This window comes from Limulus polyphemus, unplaced genomic scaffold, assembly GCF_000517525.1.
Source record: "Limulus polyphemus unplaced genomic scaffold, Limulus_polyphemus-2.1.2 Scaffold2668, whole genome shotgun sequence".
NCBI classification, from domain to species: domain Eukaryota; kingdom Metazoa; phylum Arthropoda; class Merostomata; order Xiphosura; family Limulidae; genus Limulus; species Limulus polyphemus.
This window is the reverse complement of record NW_013668278.1, coordinates 107,192-129,306: the sequence shown is the minus strand read 5'-3', so window position 1 is coordinate 129,306 and position 22,115 is coordinate 107,192. Positions and strand designations below refer to the sequence as shown.

The 22,115-nt window shown below is 33.1% G+C and overlaps 2 protein-coding genes across 3 annotated transcripts in view; one reads left to right on the top strand and one right to left on the bottom strand.

Moving 5' to 3' along the window:
* Nucleotides 1-7,648, bottom strand: part of LOC111087803 — a 26,475-nt gene extending 18,827 nt beyond the window's left edge. For both annotated transcript variants that reach the window (XM_022395779.1, XM_022395780.1), the window contains exon 1: nucleotides 7,475-7,648. Coding sequence is in view for 1 of the 2 variants with exons in the window: in XM_022395780.1 (XP_022251488.1) it covers nucleotides 7,475-7,513 (39 nt within the window). In the remaining variant the exon portion in view is untranslated. The remainder of the gene's footprint in view (nucleotides 1-7,474) is intronic.
* Nucleotides 7,649-17,490: 9,842 nt separating this feature from the next.
* Nucleotides 17,491-22,115, top strand: part of LOC106467575 — a 9,854-nt gene continuing 5,229 nt past the window's right edge. Inside the window, exons 1-2 of the mRNA XM_013927937.2 lie at nucleotides 17,491-17,768; nucleotides 19,712-20,180. Of these exons, the coding sequence (XP_013783391.2) occupies nucleotides 17,758-17,768; nucleotides 19,712-20,180 (480 nt within the window). The 5' untranslated portion in view covers nucleotides 17,491-17,757. The remainder of the gene's footprint in view (nucleotides 17,769-19,711; nucleotides 20,181-22,115) is intronic.

Here is a 22,115-nt window from a genome sequence, read left to right as displayed (position 1 = left end):
TTTTTCTGGTTTTCTAATTATGCAATAAGAGCCATTATAAATTCAGCTAAGCTCATCAGTAAAAGTAAAAAAAAAGTAAAAGTAAAATAGACAATTTTCTGTACAGAAAATAATGTAATATAATATGTCATTTGATAGATTAAAACCTTAGCTTTCTATTGAATATAAATAACATGGTATTAAAAGTCAGAGTGAACTTCAAGCAATTTGTGAAAGAGAGGATATGACAGGTTGTCATGGCAAGAGAGGTCTGATTTTCTAGTTTATGGCTCTGTAATCAAATATGATTGAAGGCTATAAAAATCATGCTTTGCCTGAGCAATGACAACATTATAATGAGTATTTTATGTTACATTTCATACTTCTTGGAAAGGTGGTAAATAAGTTAAAGAGAGGATACCTAGAAAGGAAATGTTACAATTCTCATACTAGGGAAATTGAAGACTTTTTTTTATAAATATTGCCTTACAAAATTAAGCACTCAAAACATATAAAATATTAACATTTAGATTATTAGCCAAGTTTATTTATATACCATGACAATAATGTACTTTAATTAAATTTTGAATGTAACTCAGTAAAACCTTGTGACATGCACATAAAAGGATACCCATGTGGAAAAAGAGTTAAATTGTATCATTGACTTTTAACCCCAAAATCAATATGATTTTTCCCCATACCCAAGGAAAGAGACTTGTGAAGTCTGATTAGAACTCTAGTTATCATTTGGCAAATAGACAATGTTATCCCTATATTCCCCAAAACCTTTTCAGTAAGGGTGATTGAAAGAAAAGAAAGAAAGCAAGTAGAAAAACAAAAACACACACTTATTTATGAGCATGCCTTTTGCAAATAGAGATGGAGAAATATTTTCTAAAATATTTTCATGAATCAACAGAACAGTCTGCAAGTCCTTCAAAAAACAACAGACACACATAGATGAACCCAAATGATCCACATAAAAGGTGACATTTCAAATTGATTTACACGGAAATACCTATTATGCCAAAGTTTATCAAGATCACAGCTCTATAACTAGCATTTTTTAGAACACAAGGTGTATAAACACAAGACGCCATTTTTAATCATGGAAAAAACTTTAAAAAATACAAATAATAAGGATCCAAGACTCAGAAAAGTTGCTATAAACCAGGGTATTCAACTTTCAGAACTGTTAATACTTAAATTGATAAACATTGTAGAATTAATATTCACGATTACATCACTAGGTCTCAAAGGGTCTTGAAGCAAAAATCATCTCCAAAGTACTCTATAAAATGATGTCAAACCCAGACCCATACATACAAAGAAAACAAAGCGTAATGAGGTTCAAGTTTTTTATTTCTACTTTGATGCTCAAGTTACTATTAGAGCTAATGCCTTGTATTTACTACTGTGTTGAGTGATTTTTAGCTTATAGAGCTCTTCATGAAATTGATGTGCTATTCTGTAATACTCAAGTGTTATGTAATGTATTTGATGCGAGGTATGTGGCTTTGTTTTCTAACACACTCGAAAGTTTGCATGGGTTTTGAGCAGCTTCGCTGATATTTCTTGTTAATTATCTATATTCCTTAAGTATCTTACTTGAAGTGGATTTAGGTATGATTAGATAGGATGAAGTGTCTCAGACACACATACCAAAAATGTTGCATCGAATAACCATCTCCTTTTGATGGTCTATGATCTTTTTGTTGCAGCACTGTAAATTCAGTAGAGAAATGTCCATTACCAGTTGCATGTGGAGATACCCTCCCAATACTTTTGATAAGGTGTATTTGTGTACTGAGAAAAAAAAAAAGAGCTAAACAAAAAAGGAGATAGATACTTGTGTTAAATTCTCCAAACTACAGCAGTCAACTGAGCATTATCTACTTAAATGCAACATATATTTCACAATTTAACTAAAACCACTATTTCTAATCATAAGTATGCAATATGTAATAAGGGTTATTTAAATATTAAGACTTAAAGAATGTTCATCCAATAGCAAATATATAAAAATGAGCAAAGATAAATTTTCTTTCATGTTGAAAGATACTATTGTTATGAAGGAAGGTCATAATTATAAAAATGTATAGGAAGACATATAACGGAAGAAAAAAAAATGCAGTACATCTGATACAACTAAAAAGTAGCAGGAAAGAAAATTCTTATTGATAAATATACTGTTTTACCACAACTACTTCTGCTTGGTATTTAGAAGTTGATTCATTAAGACTTGTATTTCGTTTAGTCTCTGCTGACATGGTTAGAAGCTCATCTTCGTCCTCTCCTGTACTTCCACCTGTACTCTGAAAATATTAAGTATTTTCATTCATAATATCAATGAAATTCAGTACTCAGGCTTAAAGTTTTTAGAATTACAAGCACGAAGAACATTAAACTTCATATTTCTCAAATGCTTATATATAAAAAAATATGACACAAAGAATAGTTTTCTAGTCTCTGGTAATTATCTAGTTAAAAAGGGAGTATATTTAGGCTTAAAACATCAATGAAATACATAATCTATAAAAAAAAAAGAACTAAAATTATCTTTATCAAGAGGTATTTGTATCCTATGCTCATAAGTCTTAAATACCATTACATTTTGATAAGTTTAATTATTACAATTATAGCTCCATGAACAGAATATGTTCAAATGTAGTCATTCTTGCAAACTGGCCAGCATTTTTTTACCATACATAAGATAAAAATTACAATGGCAGAAAACATTTGTTAAATTAAAAATACTCAGAAATATCAATTGACTATTCATTGACTTACAATCACATACACACAAAAAATCTCTTGAAAAACATTTGCAAATGTACATGTAACAGAAAAAATAATAAAATTGACTACAATCCATAGGTTGTTTCATTCTGCAATATTAATGTTCAAAGGTTATCAAATCTTGAGATACTGTGGAGACATAAGAGTAGTTGAAGATAAGTCATATACATTTATTACTCATATTGAATCTAATATTTGCCTTTCATCTATTCCATGTTTAAAAACTGATAAGAAGAAGAGCAAATGTACCTTATCATACACAGTCTGCCTGGATATCTAACATAAATTATTTTCACAAAATAATATATCATTCAGAAATTTTTGAGTTACTACAAGATAAACACTTGGAAAAAGAACAAATTTTTCTATGTTTGGAAAGAACAAAACCATTACTCTTCATTTCATCCATGTGATCCAATTAATTGTACACATTTTTTAATCTCACGTTTCAATTATTATTATTATTACAGAATTTTATCTTCTCTTCCACATCATGCAATTTATGTTGATTAAATCATATTGTTACAACAGCGGAAGTCACGTGACGCTGGTAACACGTGATGAGTTTCTAGAAGATTCAAGAAGAGACGAGGTGTACGCTTTTATAATATATAAGACCGCCAAGAAGTGACAGCAACAATGGAATTGAATTGCAGACAGAGATAGAGACGAACAATTGAGTCAAGTGCGGTAGTGCGTGAATCGTTCGTTGTGAATTATAGCGTTTGGTTAAGTTAAACTGACTGTGGAAATTAAGTGTATTGCAAAGTTGTATTGAGAAAGAATAAACTAGTTTTATTTAAGAAAGGACTTGTATCGCTAAAGTTTCTTCGGAAAGAATTTTTACGGAAAATTAACAAACGAACAGAGACGTAACAATATGTTATACTTTCTTATAATAAATTACTTATACTTTCACCATAAAGAATTATAAGTGTGCTTATAGTTCTTCAATTCTTTCTTCAAGTCTTAACTGCAAATGCTAGGTATTTTTTAAAGTGAAAGTACATTTATACTCTGATGATAAGTTTGCTCTTCAAGTACATTAAGTGATTGGTTTATATAACTATGCACCAATTTCTTGAGAACATTTTTAGCCAGACTCTATCTCCATTTAAATCGCCTTTTCTTGCACTTATTATTCAAACTTTCCAGTTGACTTTTCTTTAGTTTTGCGCAATTACAATAATAATGTTTCGTCTTAAATCAAAAATTTAAAAAACACCATTTTTCCTGCTTATTTTATTCAATCCCAATTATCTACTTGTTTGATGAGTTTTGTTCCTCTAATGAATTAAACTTCTATCAAACTTTTATTCAATCATTGTTAGAATATACAATAATAATATTATATATCATAATTTCTCTGTTGTTCCAATCTAGTTACTGTAATGAATCATATTGCCTTGTTTATATTTACGTTCACACCTTATACATCTTATCTTCGAAGAATGACATTATTATTATTACCATGTAGATTGACTTTGGTATATTTATTATTTAAGAGTGAATTTTAATATGATCTAACAGCTTACTGACCTTTTGATTATTGATTATAAATGATTTGTTTATGCACCTTTTGGTTAGAATAACTATGGATATATATCATTCTTGCATACTGTTACATGTCTTATTTAAGATGGGAATGCTTTGAACTGCAATACGGTACACGGATGTAATAAGCACATACAACTGTCTGATCTTACAGTTCACAAAAGCTGGGGTAGTTCAACTGTTGAGACTATAATGTTAGTGAAAATGTGATATCAAGTACCCAGTGCATTGTTGGAGAGAGCATTTATGCTATCAATGACTATTAAATGTGTTGAGAACTTTTCATACGAGTCCTTCAAATTGCATGTACATACACACACATTTATATGTAATAGAAATAAGTAACCTTAAATAAACAACATTTCCTTCATTAATTGGTGTTTTCAAATTATGAATACATTTGATTCAGAAATCTGAAATCTCCCTATTTTCAAAAGCTTTGCCTTGTTGGCTCCTAGAGCAGAAGTGATTTTTTCTGTTTTAGGAGTCTGACTTAAACTCTGATGCCCAATCTATCTCCAGACATCTACTTCAGTAGACATTAATACCACCATGGCTAACTTAGGTTTAGTTTAATAAACAATATATATTGACTGGTCTCAATATTCAAACCAATTATAAGAATCACGATTGGCTGAGTGAACGAGCTATTCTTGCGGCCAAGAACAAAGACGTCTACGAACTTAACAATATTATTCAGTCTAACATTCAAAGCGAGGCAGTCACATACAAGTCCGTCGACGCCGTTGTGGAAGCAGATGAAGCGGTTAATTATCCAACAGAATTTTTGAATTCACTCGATCTGCCAGGGATGCCACCGCACGTACTACAATTGAAAATCAGCGTGCCAATTATCATGTTGCGAAATATCAACCAGCCAAAGCTTTGCAACGGCACGCGGCTTGCAGTAAAAAAATTAATGAGCAGCGTCGTAGAAGCAACAATCATGACAGGACCTTTCAAAGGTGAAGATGTCCTCATTCCTCGCATTCCTATGATTCCAACGGATATGCTATTTCAATTTAGGAGATTGCAATTCTCAATTTGATTGGCGTTTGCAATCACCATCAAGAAAGCTCAGGGCCAATCTTTAGAATTGTGCGGTTTAGATCTAGACACGGATTGCTTCTCACATGGACAATTATATGTTGCGTGTTCTAGAGTCGGCAAACCAGACAATCTCTATATCTGCACAGACAATGGAACAACAAAAAATACTGTATACCCACAAGCATTGTGAAATTAAACATATTAGAAACGTGCGCTTTCTCTTTTCTTTCTTTTCCATTTAACCAGACTACGCCACAGCAACGCGTGACCGGGTACAGCTAGTTAATATAATAAAACAATTACTGACTGGTACTTTCGGACAATAGGTCATTTGTTGCCCTTATAGTCAGTCAGTAATTGTTAATTGTAAGCTTAATGTAGTGAGAAATTAGGAAAAATCTAAATCCCTTAGCTAGCAGAATCTCGAGAAACATTACAGGAATTACAGCACAAAATATCGCTAACAGCAAGGGTGTCCAACCGACGAATTAATGCAATTTAAACGTTATAATTAAGAACGATATATTAAATTTGCTATATTTATTAGTTGGTTTATTTTATTTCTGATTTAAATAGGTATCTTCGCTATTTGCTTTGATCAGAATTTAATGAACATTTCTGTACTGGTTATCGCCAGGGGTCAAGCTAACAAGTCACAGGTGGCTATTTAGGGCAAAGGAAAGTTTGTTTGTTTGAAGTTAAGCACAAAACTACACAATGGGCTATCTGTGCTCTGCCCACCACGGGTATCGAAACCCGGTTTCTAGCGTTGTAAGTCCGCAGACATACCGCGGCAAAAGAAAGAGGCAGGAAGATTTGTCTTGCTTTAATTTCGTATTAAGGCTGACCCATGATATATGCAGCTAGGACTTATGTGGACGTGTAAAGTGAAGGTGTTGAGTTATCTCAGCACAGTTTGACCACACACTGATATCCTTGATCTATCTGTGAAATTACTCGCTCCAATAGCTTTAGCCTCTTTATTTTCCCCCTTTTAATAAATCAACAATAGAAACTGACCAGTGAAGACAATACAGTATATACTGTAAGTTTCCAAAGTACATACTATCCAAATACACGTGAAATGATTAATAAGGTTCGTGTTTTTGTTTGAAACAACTTTGTCCAGCCTCGTTATTTCACTGTCCTGTTTGACTTATTTCTTCTGAAAAATATTCTCCAGTTATTGTGTAACACTCTTATATTGCTCGTTCATGATCACTTTTACATGAGAGTAAGATTCCTGAAATCCTGCAATTTTCTTCAAATAATGTAATAAAATTAAATTAAACGTAGAAATATTGTTTGTAAACAACCACTTGCAACTCCTTTGCCACTTCCAATACCCTACAACAAATCTTGAATGAATGAAGTAGAATAATATTCAGAAAATCTTTACATTTCAGCCCTTTCAGGGGAAGGGTGTATAAGTAAATTATTTTCCCACTATCAGTAAACGCTGTAAATTTAACCAACGTAATTTTTCCTCCGACTTCTCAATTTCCTCTACTACTATCTCTTGACTTCTTCGAGTGGAATGTGGTGTTTTAGTAAGCCTCTTAGTATGCCTAAAACACGTAGAAAATTCTCCAAATCAGCAATACCGTTATTCGATAAACTTATTGTTTGTTTCCTTCTACGTGTTAGAGAGTAAGATTACATAGTTCAATATGAATGCTTATGTTATATATCCAAGACTTGATTTAGGTTACCGAGGAGTTCCGAGTGAATAAACAACCTCTGTAAATCTTTTGCCGGGACAACACGGTCTCGGATTATAATGAGGTCTATCATATTACTGATGTTGTTTTCTATTTGTAACTATAATTTGGTTATCGTCCTTTTATTTTAATGTTAGTGATTTCAAGTAACAACTGACGTTAGTCTTACTCACTAACTTCACAGGAATTTGGAAATTAATAACCGAGGTGTTCGAAAATTAAACAATTTTCCTTCGCCCTACTCATGTTAACAAGACATTATAGTGCGAGGAAAAATAAGAGACAAATAAATAAATTATAGATATTAATTTTGATAAAAAAAAAGAAACTAGCACACAGATATATGTATATACAAAATTACGTTCACTCACACATTTGCTACATTGGGTCTTATCTGAGAAACATTTCATCGGTTGAAAGTTTGGAGAAAACGTAAACTCTTAGCTTTGAGATCTTCGAAATCGTTATCAATAAAGCATACAGATACTTTTATGATAAACAAAGTTATTTGTTATTAAGAAGGAATCTATACTCTTGAAAGATCTAACTGCACAATAGTATATTGCCACACCTAAAAAATACTTGTAACTTTCCTTCACTTCAGGAAGTTTCACAACCAGTGTACATGACGTTTATTGAACACGAATCTTTAATACGCATGCGCCTTGATATATTACCCGCCAGTCAATTTGCTTCTCCGCCCATCATCTTCCTTCTACTTATATATCACCTAAATTCTATTTTAATTTAAGTAACTAGAATAATTTTTATTGTTGTGAACTTCTAACTGAATAAGTGGAATTGAGTTTTCGTATTAGTTTTTAATAAGATAAGTGAGATTGGAAAGAATACAATCGTTAGACAGATTAGGTTGTGACAATCTAATATCGCCTTTTGTCTTGGATAATAGCATATATGATCATCTAAGTCTGATCACTAAATAGGTACTAGGATGTCTTTATCTTTATTTTGAAGTAGTAACAGCCTGGACGAGTGCCTAACATTCCTATCTCTCTGATAAGAAGACCTGGGATCGGATCCCCTCTCCTATCATTATATACGGTTCTTCTGAGAATTTGCAATTAAAACATAAAATAATTAGTACCTAATTACTAATAAGACTATTCACCATGGGAACGACAGGGCTACTTTTTTGGTAGAATTCGGGTCTCATTCATTATCTAGTCATGTCATACTTAAGATCATTTCTTTATATGATCCTTTCCTCCAGTGGCTCAGCGATAAATCTGCAGGCTTACGACACTAAAAATCAGGTTTCGATACCCGTGGGGAAAAGAGTACAGATAACTTATTGTGTAACATTGCGCTTAACAACAACCAAATCACAACCTGTATGGTCCACAGGTACTATTCACATTTTTATAGCACATAATATTGTGAAACTGTAACCAGTTTCCAGGATGACTTTGATGTCGAGAACCACTTAGTGACGTCAATACAGCTTCTTAGAGCATATCGCACATGCTCGGCGAGGTTAAAGCCTAGGAAGCATGTAGACCATTCCATTCAGCCAATCCTCTCTTATTCAAGAAAGGAGTTGCTGAGTTTAGAATGGAGGAGAGATAAGTATTATCATCCGTTATCGAGATTGAAGTCAGGAATATTTGCACCAGCTTATGGCAGCATAGAGAGTCATAGGATGTGGTCCATGTTAAAATAATATTACTCCACACGTCTTGTCTATGAATATGTTATCGACACCTTTGCAAGACGACGGTTTGGCTGTTTTGTACCTTGATATGAGCGGAATGCACCACATTGAATGCGTGCTATACAATCTCAGAGCAGATATCTAATAATTGAAGCAAGCCAAACCTCACAGATAGCACTTATCAGACCATGTTGTGAATGTTGGTTTGCCTTGTCCTGGTGAGCAAGTAACTGTACCAATGATTTTAAAAAGCGGTTTAACATTGTGCGAATGATGGTTGTATCAATTCGCCACAACCTACTCTGCGATTAGCCAGGTTTTATACATCTGGTAACTCCACATATTAATGAAAACTCAAAATGTATTATTTTAGGTTTGACAACGGTCATGAGCCATTTGGAGCACTTCCAATTATGATTCACTTCAATTGACGATTAAGACAAGATCGTGTGAGAAAACTATGAGAAAAATATGGCATAAGCTGAATAGTCAATCGTTAACTTTTCAACTGACATGAGTGATCGTCAGATACATGATTTGCACAAAAACGAATTCTTTGTTGTTGTTGTTTTTTATTAAGCTCCAAGCTACACAATGGACTATCTGTGCTCTTCTCACCATTGGTATCAAGTCATGACTTTTAGCATTTGAAGTACTGTGTTCAGTCTTGGGCTCCCTACCTCAAAAATAATATTGAATTGTAGGGAAAGGCTTAGAGAAGGGTTACTGGGATGATACCTAGGATAGAAAGGCTATCATACGATGATAGGTTAAGGTTTCTAAACTTGTTTTCTCTTGAAAAAAGAAGAGTTAGACGGGATATAATGGAGGTGCTTAAGACTGTTAAAGGAATTGATGGTATTATTTATTTATTTTGAATACAGCAGATATAGACAGGTACAATTTTTAGTAATCATTCAAAAGTACTAGCATTCACAGAAAATGTGACGAAGAACTGTAGAAGAAAATAAAGAAAATGTTCAGAAACACTCTGAGTCTGCTACTCATCAGCTGTGTTCTGAAATATGGTATCATACAAGGTCAGTTCTTTGCCTAGGTAGCGTGAAAATATAGATATCGATAAGCAAAAATTTCTAACATGGTATTCATTCTCATAAAACAAGACATTTCTATCGGTGGGTACATGAGCAATAAGAATATACAAACCATAGCAGTAGTTGAATTATGGAATAGCTGTGCAGGTTATGATGCAACATTTGAAAAAGAATAAATGTACTGTATCTTTCAGTCTCGCTAACCATGATACAGTGAATATGTTATCAGGAACTGCCACGAATGTCGTGAAATATAATATTATTAAAAACATCTTAAGAAATCAGACTTTTCAACATTTTTGTTCATGAAACTCACAGTTTCAGGCAGGATTTGTATAAGGTACACAAACAAACTTGAAGTAAAAGTTCAGTTTCTGGAATTTGTTGATTGTTTGAGAAACGAGGATTATAAAAATATCAAGCTTTTATTTTCTTATTGCTAAGCGCAAAACTACTCAATGAGCTATCTGTATTCTGGCCACCAAGGGTATCAAAACTCAGTTTTTAGTGTTATAACCCTACAGATTTACCGGAGTTCCACTGGGGGGCAAATACTAAGCAGTTTCTACAGTTGTCGGTACTTTCAAATGTAGTTATAGTTGCAAGATCTGTTGACTGTGCAACTGTTATAAATAGATTACAGCATAAAATGTTGCAAGGTTGCCCAAACAAAATTTATTTATATTGCTTGGCTCGATAATTGCAGTTGTTGCTGGTAGAAGCCTGAAAGGTTAGCGGAACGATAGCAAGGTTTTTTTTTGTATATGTTCTTCTCCCAGCCGGGGGCACGTTACGTTTTTTGAGCTCCAAAAATATTAAAATCAAAGGTAATGCGCGATGAACTCTTAGATGAATAAAATGTAACTGGCTTTAAAAAACTCTCTGAGAAGCGCTTCTTATGAATTTGAACCAACACAGCCTCATACAGGCTTGTCACATCATCAACAGGACTAGCTTGCTAGTTCGCCAGTTTTCCGAGTGATGAGTAGGTTTAAAAATAAATAAAATGATAGTAATATACAACAGCCCCCTCCAGTATATCTGCGGACTTACAACGCTAGAAACCAGGTTTCGATACCCGTAGTGGGCAGAGCCCATTGTGTAGCTTTGTACTTAAACTACAAACAAACAATTAACAACTTCGTGTTAAAATAAAGACATAAATAACATAGTGTTAAACATTCCTTGCCCTAATTCTGAAGTGCAGTGACTTAAATAAAATTGATAAAAACTATACTTCACCAACCTAATCCACTCACATCGAAACAGTTGTTTTCGAGCAATTTACTAACATAAATAACGTCATAATCACTACTATGTCTGTTATATCCTAGCTGACCAGGAACGCCGTAGTATTGGGCGAAAAGCCTTGTTGACAATGGATATAGCATACATGGTGTGGTTGACACTATATTATACAGTGGTCTTCATTTTCACTCATATTTTCCTATAACGTACAGAAACTAGACTTTTACCTGTGCGTAATTGGATTTTGCAATATTCAAATCACATTTCACATTACTCTAAAAACACTTGAAATGTGGATGCAACTCTTTCTAGAGTTTCCACTGTGATGCAAAAGATGGTCAGAACTTCATAAGATATGCAAATAAACACGGAAGTGAATTACATTTGGAAAGAAACACAAACATACTGTAATTTGCAAGACATTATTGCCAATTCTGCTATCGGTGACGTATGCATAAACACCCCATTACAAATAAAGTTATGCTTGATGACATTGTGATAACTGATACTCTTGCACAGCCATATGTTTTCCAATAAGAACAAAAAAGCATGTTAAAGACAAATGACGTAAACAGCTCTATTTTGTCTATTCTGAATACGTTGGTAGGTGAATATAATATTAGATTTTCATTAAACTAGAAACAGAAGTGTTGGTGCAAATTTCAACGTGATCTATTGAATAACTATGTAAATTCCTTTTCAATAAAAAAAAGCTTGCTGTTACTAACTTGAAATTGGTGAACATTAATTAGCAATAAAACGAATTCAAACCACAAAAGCAGCTGTTTCAACAAAAGTATTTCAAGCTTTCAGAAAAGTAATACAAGTTACATTCTCTTTCTTGTTAGTACAGTGTAATATCTCTCGGATAACCAGCAGAGCAAAGAAGTTAGGCCAGCTAACAACAGGAGGTTCTCTGATCTCGTGTTTTAAGAGTTGTTAGAGTTAAATCAAAGAGAAAGATACAAAGCAGGCCTGGCATGGTTTGGTGGTTAGAGCGCTCGACTTGCAATCCCAGGTTCACGGGTTCGAATCCCTTTCACTGAACCTGCTCGCCCTTTCAGTCGAGGAGGCGTTGTAATATGATGGTCAATTCCACTATTCGTTGGTAAAAGAGTAGCCCAAGAGTTGGCGGTGAATGGTGTTGACTAGTTACCTTCCTCTAGTCTACCACTTCAACGTTAGGGATGGCTAGAGCAGATAGCCCTCGTGGAGTTTTGCGCGAAATTTCAAACAAATCAAACAACACAAGGCACAAGTTCATGCTAATACTTACTGGCACTTTCACAGTTGACAATACAAACAAACAATACAATAAATACACAGTAACACAGTAAACAATAGGGCAAGTGATTTTGGGGGTGTGAATGACAAGAGCTAATGAAAACTAATATTAAACTTATTAAAAAGAATAAGGTTAAAAGAAAACACATCAGTTTCGTTAAAATAAAAATGCTAATCAATACCTAATTATATCCTACTTGGATTTTATCAACAACGCTCCATACTCTGACTCTATAAACAGTAGAGCAAACGATAAAATCAAAGTTAATTTCACGTTTAACGAGAAAGGTCGCTAAAATCTCTTTCTTAGGGTGTGTGCGAAAACAAAACACATGGTACACTCGAGAGTCACACGGACTCTCATTCTAAATAAAAGAAGAGGTGAAAGAAATGCGGCAGACGCTAAAGGTTTCTGCTGAATACTTATAAAATCACACAAAAAGGAAACTAGGCACACCACGCAACTTAATAACACTAATGAAAAAATAAAGTGATGGAGAACTGCAAGAACTATTGAAAAAAAAAGCGACCTCTCAAGTTCAAACACTACCTTAAATATGTCAATAAACTTTTAGATTTTTAACTCGCAAAAACAGCGATTGGTTATTTCTAAATCAGTCAGTCAATGGATAATGCCCTCGCAACTATTATCTGATTGCTGACAAGAATAACTCATCTCGCTAATTAATTGATGTATTATTCTTTATTTCAATTGAATGCTCCCTTTTTAAAGACTCGAATGTTCCCTTTCTAAAGACTTGAATGCTCCATTCCTAAATACTTGAATGCTCCCTTTTTAAAGACGTGAATGTTCCCTTTCTAAAGACTTGAATGTTCCCTTCTAATGACTCGAATATTCCCTTTCTAAAGACAAAAAATGTATTACAGTCAAAGATATAAACTTTTTACTTGATGATGTTGCTTTACAATTTACAAGTTGTACTCCTTTTAGTAAAAAGGCAAAAGTGAGATAATTTGTTGTTTGGTAGTCTATAGTACACATAAGAAGCATTTATTTTGAAAGTCATCCTGTATTTTGTGAAATAGTATATATAGATTATAATAATATATATATTCTGATCCATCATTATTTCTTACAAAAAATGATTTTGTGGTAATTGAAAGCTCCTGAAGCCAAAGCCTTGACTCCCCTCCTACGATTTGAATATATACATTTCACAAACATATCTTTAAAAGTTATCAAGTGTTCCAAAAACAGCTTATGTTCACGCAATGCTTGGTGCTAATAATATGTCAGACCCGAGCAAGCATAAAGATAATACAATATAATTTGTTTATTGGAACCCCAAGTAGAGACGTTTTTAACACTTCAAACTATTATTTGCAATTTTCTTAGGGGCCCGTCAGTGCATTGCCCCGATTGCACCGACGTTGAATACGCCACTGCCCCAAGTATAAGTTACTGGGGAGAAATTTGTGATCATTTTATAGAAGTTTTCAAGTTACTGCTGTCATTTACTTCCCCTTCAATTAAGTTGAAGCAAGAGAGATGGATATAGTACATGCAATATATGATAGGGGAAACTTTACAATTGTTAAGTAAAAGGAGGCAGGATAAGAGTGCTTTAACAATTAAATTTTAAGATTCTTTCGCGGATGTACCCGTCCGTTATCCGGGTTTGTGGGTGGGGGTGGGAGTGAATGCTATGATAAACAACACAAAAATCCTAACTTTCACACAGTATATTTATAACAATTATTATTACAGTATTCATTATTACTTCACCAAAGGTTTTGTATAAGGTTTAAGAACTCAATATGTATATACATAAAACATGGTATACACTGTGCGATGGTCAGTGTGACTTTGTATTAAGAGGTAGCGATAAAATGAATGGTGGTGCTTTCTGTTACCCGCTTTTAACACCCAACTTTTAATACCCTTCCATGGTGTTTCACATGATAAATTAATTGACGGTCACTGACTGCAGAAGTGTCTTATGATGGCGAAGTTGAAACGTCACAGGTTAAAGTAGGAGGTGAGTATAACGGCTCTTCATATCAGTCGTATGGTGGCTTTTGGAGTAGAAACTTCGGCTGAGATTATGTATTATTGTAATAGTGGCGGTCATTTTTTTATTGCATTACTCCATAGAGAGTGCAAGCACACTCTCTGAAATATATAAGACGTTTGTGTGCCCTCCCCCACACCTTGTGTATGTTGTGTTATAAAAAAAAATGTGTAAGGACGTGGCGCCATCTATGAATATAGTTAACATTAGCTTACGTCAAAGATAATAAATGTTCAATAACAGCAATAATGAGGGTGGAGAGGATTGTTAGCCTCCCATGAACATACCCCTTGTTCCAAACTATCATCCCACAAAGTTTGGTTGAGATTGGCGCAGCGACCTAAGACTTAGATAAGGGACAAACAGACAGACATACAGATTTTTGTGCTTTATATATATATAGATAGAGAGAGGGAATTAGTATTTTGATTTCTGTAATGATATACATAATATTTGCAATATAAATTTATCATTTAAGCTAAATGCTCTTAAATATACTTAGCTACCACTACCACTTTGTTTAATATACCATATATATATATACATATATACAGTAGAGTGAAAGCTACTATGCAGTTAGTATATTTGGTATAGTTGGTACGGTTAGTACTAAAGAAAATATTGTGAAGGCAGTTGAAACCAGTTTAATTGATGTTTGTCTCAGTGTAAGACGTTAGAAATTAAACTATATTCTAAATTAAATAACTGTATATTAACTTTTATCCAATCTTGTGAATTTGAACATAACAGTTAGTGTAGTTGTTACATGTAATGGTCCTATATAAAATTGCCATATTTTCATGCATATAGAAACTACTTATATAATCATGTGCATCATTCATATGCAAATTATATCTCAGGATAGATAGGCTACAGCCTGGTAAGTTAGAATAAATGCTTTAACAACATGTAGAATGTGATACAAAACAAAAGCTGTTTGGTCTGACAAGAGCAGCTTAAGAGTGACGTTCACTAGCCGCCCTCTCTCTAATCTGTCACTTCTAAATTATGAACAACTAGCGCAGATATCCCTCAAGTAGCTTTGGGTGAAATCCAACGAACAAAAAAGCCAAGAACTCGTTCTAATTGCCTTTGTTCCTTTGTCATTCTTTGGAGATAATACCCATTCTTGTAATGCTGCAATTTGTGCAAGAATGTAGATAGCAGAATCTTCCAGTGGTAGGTCAGGTGATATTTCGAGTTTACGATCTTCCTTATGTTTCGAAGAGTGTTACCAACAGTGACATAGATGACACACGTAGGTTCAAGAAGTCTTGAGAGAAATGAATAAAAACCATATAATCTGAGCGCTTTCGAAAGATGGACCTTTCTTCTTCAGGGGCAAATTGGGAATGGTGGTGTAATCGAATGAGTGATATATATAAAAGGAGTTTATTTTACTTAAAACTTAAGCATAGTTTCAAACATACATATATTTATCCATTTCTAAAGCAAAATATCCCTAACACCTTTTCTCATACACGCTCGCTATCGGCTACGTTGTCCCGAAAATGAGATGCTTACAACAGTACAAAAAGAAATCGACTAAACATAGACGACACACGCATTTGGAGAATATAATCTCATAGATACTGGGTGTATAACACTATAATCTCTTAGTTAGCTTTTTCTCTCAAACTCAAGTAAGCGATGTATAAGTTCTTTCTTTGTTAATAGTAATACTCTCCTAAAGGGTAGCCTGTCAGTATAACTTTAACAAATTCTTATGAAATACCCTTATAAGTTGCTAGGAAGGTATAGAGAACTAGCTTTATAGTAACGGCGTTGTCCTTCGTCCTGTGTATGTTAATTTAATTGTGTTTTTGAGTATGAATATATATTGTTATCTTTCTCAAACTTGGTCACAGTCAGTTAACAGGGCATTACTTCCTATGTATATATACATATATAATCGATAACTTGTTTAACCAATTGTTATTAAGTGGGCCTATTCCATTCAATTTGACCTGGATATACCACAAGCTTGACTGTAACTGAATAAGACTAGAGCGTGAGCGGCCATGTTTCGTGCATTTTTCTTTCATTGCCAATTTCTTTGTATTGCCACTAGATTTTAGGCTTTCTGTAATTTTGTGGCAAATATACTCGCATAATTTTCAATGTTATTTGGTGTGAAAACGTTGCTATATGATTAAGCTTTGAAAGGTATATCTGAAATGATATGACAGAATACTTCTAATTTATTTTTCTAATATGCAATATAACTTCTAATATTGTTGCTCTATAGCTTTGAGGTTATAAGTATATAAATAATATTTTGTTTACCGCACTGGAAACCTTTAGATGTAGTTTGTAGTGAACTTAGTCATTATCATATCGTCATAAATATTTTTGTATATTCTAAAAATGCTCGTCTGACTTTCTGTCTGTTTATCTATATAACTACTATTTTAATTTAATAGGCTGAAAAAGATGTCTTTCATGAAAAATTAAAATGTGTCGTTAGAACAGCGTATTATTCAGCAAAAGTAGCTAAAGTTGCGATAAAAATATTTGAATCTCCATTACTACTGCGAGATCTTAATATACATAAAGGCATTATATACTTTTGAACTTATTTATTTATTTTCATTTTGTAATTTGCGGTTTTTTAAAATCAACCAATTAATATAAATTTAGGACTGTGTATAATGTGATTTAATTACTAAAGCGCTCTCTGGCGTCCTTAAATTACATTATCTGAATCTAGAGAAATTATTAACTGCAGAATTAATACTATTGTGTTAGTGCTATGTTTGTTGATATTTGGTGTACTGTGTACGTTGTTTTTCACTTACAGGTAAAATTTATTATAATTACTGTATAAATATATGCTTACATATTACAAATATATAGTGTAAAATTATATTACTATTACACTTGAAATTTAATGTTATTCACTTATTGTTAATTTATTAAAAATTAAATATTACTAATATTAATAATAATATTAGGACGTTGTGTCTTGTAAATATTAATAAGTTAATTATGTAATGGTTGTTATGTGATTATTTAGCATATAACTGTAAAATTAAAAAAAAAGATGTAAACTTGAACTTCGTAATTTGTAGGCGAGAGCCTAGCTCTACCATTACTACTATATTACTACTAGGTCAGATTCAATACATCTGTAGCCTATGCCTATTATAAAGTTGACTAGTTGTAGTTAAGTCTTGTACATTATTCAAATTTTACTATTACTAGTATTAGTAATAACAGCATAAACTGTAAGTGATATAACTTTAGTTTCCCTGAATACAGAATATTCTGAAATTTAAAACAAAGCTGTAAAACTTAGAACTAACTTAGTAGAACTTGTTAAGGAAATTATCATGTAAAGGAGGATTCGTTTTCATCAAGAAATGATTTTCAGGTAAGATACACAGTATTATTATAGAGCACAAGTTTCTAGACATGAAGCTACTTAAAGGGAAAACTAATCGTTCAGTTTCTTGAGATTATAGAAGGGAAACAAAATTTGAAAGGGAGGATATGGAAAGATAAGGAGGTAAGAAAAGATAGATTGAAGATTGAGTAACAAGTACTTTCTGGTCATTTTTTGAAAAGTCTTATGATAATTAAAGAGAAATAATGTCTTACTACAAAATAGTTTTCCCTCAGTTGATCACTGGAAATTTATCTGAATGAAGGAAAGTGAAATAATGCATGGAAATGTCCAGTGTAAAATGCCCACTGCCACTGATGTGAAAACAAAATTGGTTAAACATGCCGTCACATAAGAACAGTTTTTAGTGTTTTGCCCCCCAAAAATAGCATTCTTTCAGAAGGTATTTGTATGAAATGATAAAAACTCCTGTGATGGTTGAGAAATGAGTTCAGAAGCAAAAAGGCAAGTGAATTTGAAAACAAATGAACTAAGAAAATGAAAATTTTATTAAAGAATAAATTAATATGTCATGCTGGATGGAACTGATATGTGAACTAAAAAACTACATCCATTGGGAGAATTCTTGCCCTTTTGAGAAGGTAAATGATATGTTCTTTTTGTTATAGCAGCATAAAATTTTGTTTTTCTTTACAACCACATTTAATTTTATATTACAGGCATTTTAATTCAAAATTGACAAATAATGCAGATAAAGCTGTATGATAACAAATCTCTCAAATGTAAATCTCGTACTATTTTGTTGATGAACATAATAAACCAAGAACTTTCTAAATACATATTAGTACAAGTAAATGTTTGCTAATGTTTTGACTTATTTCTTTTCACTTTTATCGAAATTCTACTTGAATTAAAAAAACTACTTCAAAGTAAGCACTTAGGAACCAATGGATCGCCAAATAACTTACTAATTTTGGTCTAAAATAACCCCAAATACTTTTCTTCAATCATTCCACTTGAACAGCTATAAAAGTAAAATAGGTCAACATATCAAAATGTTTTTGTTTTTTTATTATGTCTAGCTACTTTTCTTAGCCACATGTTTTCATCTACTTCTAAGTTCCATCAAAGAAATTGTTCTTTCATTTATCATTTGACAATTTGTTTGCTGTGGCTTTCATTCCATTCCCATCTAATTTCATATTGATAGAATTCTAGAAAACAGTATGTCTTTCCTTCCAGTATTGGTACCTTTATATATTTTTATTGCACTTTTAATGTTTATTATGTTAAGAAAAAAAAATAGAAGGACATTTTCCTATCCTTTGTTACAAACAAGCTTTTCAAAGGCTGAGTACTCCAGTTAGTATTGTATAAAAATATGATCAGGCCTTAACTGGACTACTGTGTGTATATCTTTGTTCTTCTTAACACAAGCATAATATTACAATGTTGAAATGAGTGCCAAAAAAATTGTTAACTAAAATGATACTTGGTTTAATATATTTTGTCTCTGAAGAGAGAATTTAAGTTAGAATTTTTTGTGAGTTGCAGAGCACTGTAGATGACTTCCTTCAGTTGCACAAAATTATGAGGGGTTTATACAGTGTTCCTGTGGGCAGTTTTTACTAGTATTGGAATTTGAGGTAGAAAATTTGAAATTGAATATTGGGATGACAGGTTTATGCTTTGGTATTGTGTACACTGACTTTTATTCAATATAATTATTTTTCTAGTTGTAGTTATCATTTGGAATGGTTCACTTAAGCATGTGGTGTTAGCCTTTTGAATTATTCAAATAAGTTTTCAATGATGTGGGTAGTACATTTAACGTGGAATTCAGCTAGTTCACATGCAATGTTTGTGTAATACTACTTTGTTCCTAAACTACTATTAAACAGGTTCAACTTGTGATTAGTGGCTGACTACAGTAATTTTTTCATCAGTTTTGATTTTTAATTTATTTTCAGATTTATAATCTTACAAGCATTAAAAAGAAAAAAAAAACAATCCAAGATTTTCCAAATACTCCTTCATATAATTATGGCTTCAAGTTCTCTAAGTCAAGAAGATGCTGATCATGACTTTGAAATATCATCACGTCGATCTCGTATTCGTACTGCAAGAGCTAATGCAAGAAATGTCCCCACATCTAGCAGAAGTGCTGTAACTGATGGAGTTGGTGTCGGCGATGCAGAAGCCAGTGTTCAAGTAGGACCAGTTTATACATCTGGTATTGGGACTTGTGGTGTGGCAGATAGTTCTGGGATAACATGTGGAGTAGTTGACCAAGATATTTCTCCTAAACCAACTTCAAGAGTTAAGGATAAAAGATGCCCACGGCCAAATCATGTAAATAAAGGGAAGGCTCAACGTGAGAGAAGGAAGCTACGTGAAAAAAGGAGAAGTACAGGAGTGGTACACCTTCCATCAACAGAGGTGAGAAATTGCTCTGAACTATTTTTGTATCTGAATCTTTAATATTTATATTGTCAACTCAGGTTAATGGGGAAAAAAGAATCTAAATACAACCAGACATCACCCGACATCAAGCCAAATGCTTTTAAACTTCACCTTCAAAGTTCTGACTTTACGTTTTGTTGTTGCCAATATTTTCAGCTCAGTTGGCTGCATGTTGTGTTAAAGATGATGACCAATATCATCATGCTTGGTGCAAAACTCCTAACATGAGCCAATCAGATCAACTAGATGTGATATGCTTATCCATATTTTTTCAACTTGGCATGCATAATATAGGCATAAGCCAATCAGATCACCTAGATGCTATATGCTTATCCATATTCTTTCAACTTGGCTTTCATAATATAGGCATAAGCCAATCAGATCACCTAGATGCTATATGCTTATCCATATTCTTTCAACTTGGCTTTCATAATATAGGCATAAGCCAATCAGTATGCTCAATCTAATTTCCTCACCAAGAACATGTCAATACTGTTCACATACATCAGTTATTATAGAAAGTGTGTCAAAACCAAAAACAAACAGTTGACCATATATTGTACTGATAGACATAGTTGTATTCATTAATGTCAGTAAATTATGGAAAGTTATCAATGATTGGGAAAAGTGTCATGTGTCATTTTTGATGCACAGATTACTGTATTTTTAATTATTAACTATGAAAGATATGTACCATAAAGCAGTATAATTTGAAATTGCCTTTATTCATTAATTTACAGTTACATTTGCACTTTAAGTATGCAGTAAAATCAAAATTATATACTGCTGCTCACAATGGTTTTGTTCATTTGCTTAGAATGTTTAGCAAATTGGTTAGATATAAAACCTTTAGACAAATCTGAACCATATTCTGGCCAGAAATGAAAGGCCGATGAAAAATTAGAGAACAAAAGTCCAAAAAAAAGTTTCATTAAATTTTGAGTTAGAAAGATTCAGTATATGCAAGATATCAAGAGATTTTGGTACTGCTCAATTTGTAAAGATGCAGGAAAAAGCAAGGTGTATGTATGAGGGTTCAAAAGACCTGCTAAGACTACAAATCATGATTGCCATTAAAAATGTGTGTTAAATAAGTTAAAATAAATAAAAAGAAAAAATGTAGTGAATATAGAAAATTGTTTTATATTATTTATGCTAAAGACAAATATATAAAATAGTTTTCTTAAATCCTAAAGAAAAAGTTTCTAATTTGAAAAACTATTATTATCATTATTTAATACTTGGTTGAAAAAGTATTTAATTCTTCTTTTGACGTCACTAAATTGCAGACGTTATGAGGCAATGAAATTCGTCCTGAGGTCAGATCAACCAGCACCTTTCCGTTCCCAATTTCCAGAAATTGATGTGAGAATATCTCAGTTGATCGATCGTTTTGCAGCTGGACACGCATATTTGTAGTTAATTTTAACGTATTTACGTGTCGCCACAAAGTAGAGTATTTCAGGTAAGCATTTATTTCGTCCGCTGGTGTCGATCGAGGAATTATAGGTAATGTTTGCCTGAAATCTTCTGCAAGCAATATTAATGCGTCCCCAAATGGTCTGATGTTTCCACGCAAATCTTGCAATAATCGATCAAGAGCCTCGAGCGATTTTTTGTGCGCCATTGTGCATTCATCCCAAACAATAAGTTTGCATTTCTGCAATACTTTTCCCATGCCGGATGCTTTGGAAATGTTGCACGTGGGAGTTTCAATGAATTGCATGTTCAATGGCAATTTCAAAGCGGAATGAGCAGTTCTTCCACCTAGTAGCAATGTCGCAGCTATTCCGGACGACACAAGAGCTAAGGCTATGCCATTTTGGGATCGAATTGCTGCCGGAATCAATCTGATAAGGAACGTTTTACCAGTTCCTCCTGGCGCATCTAAGAAGAAGATTTCTCCAACCT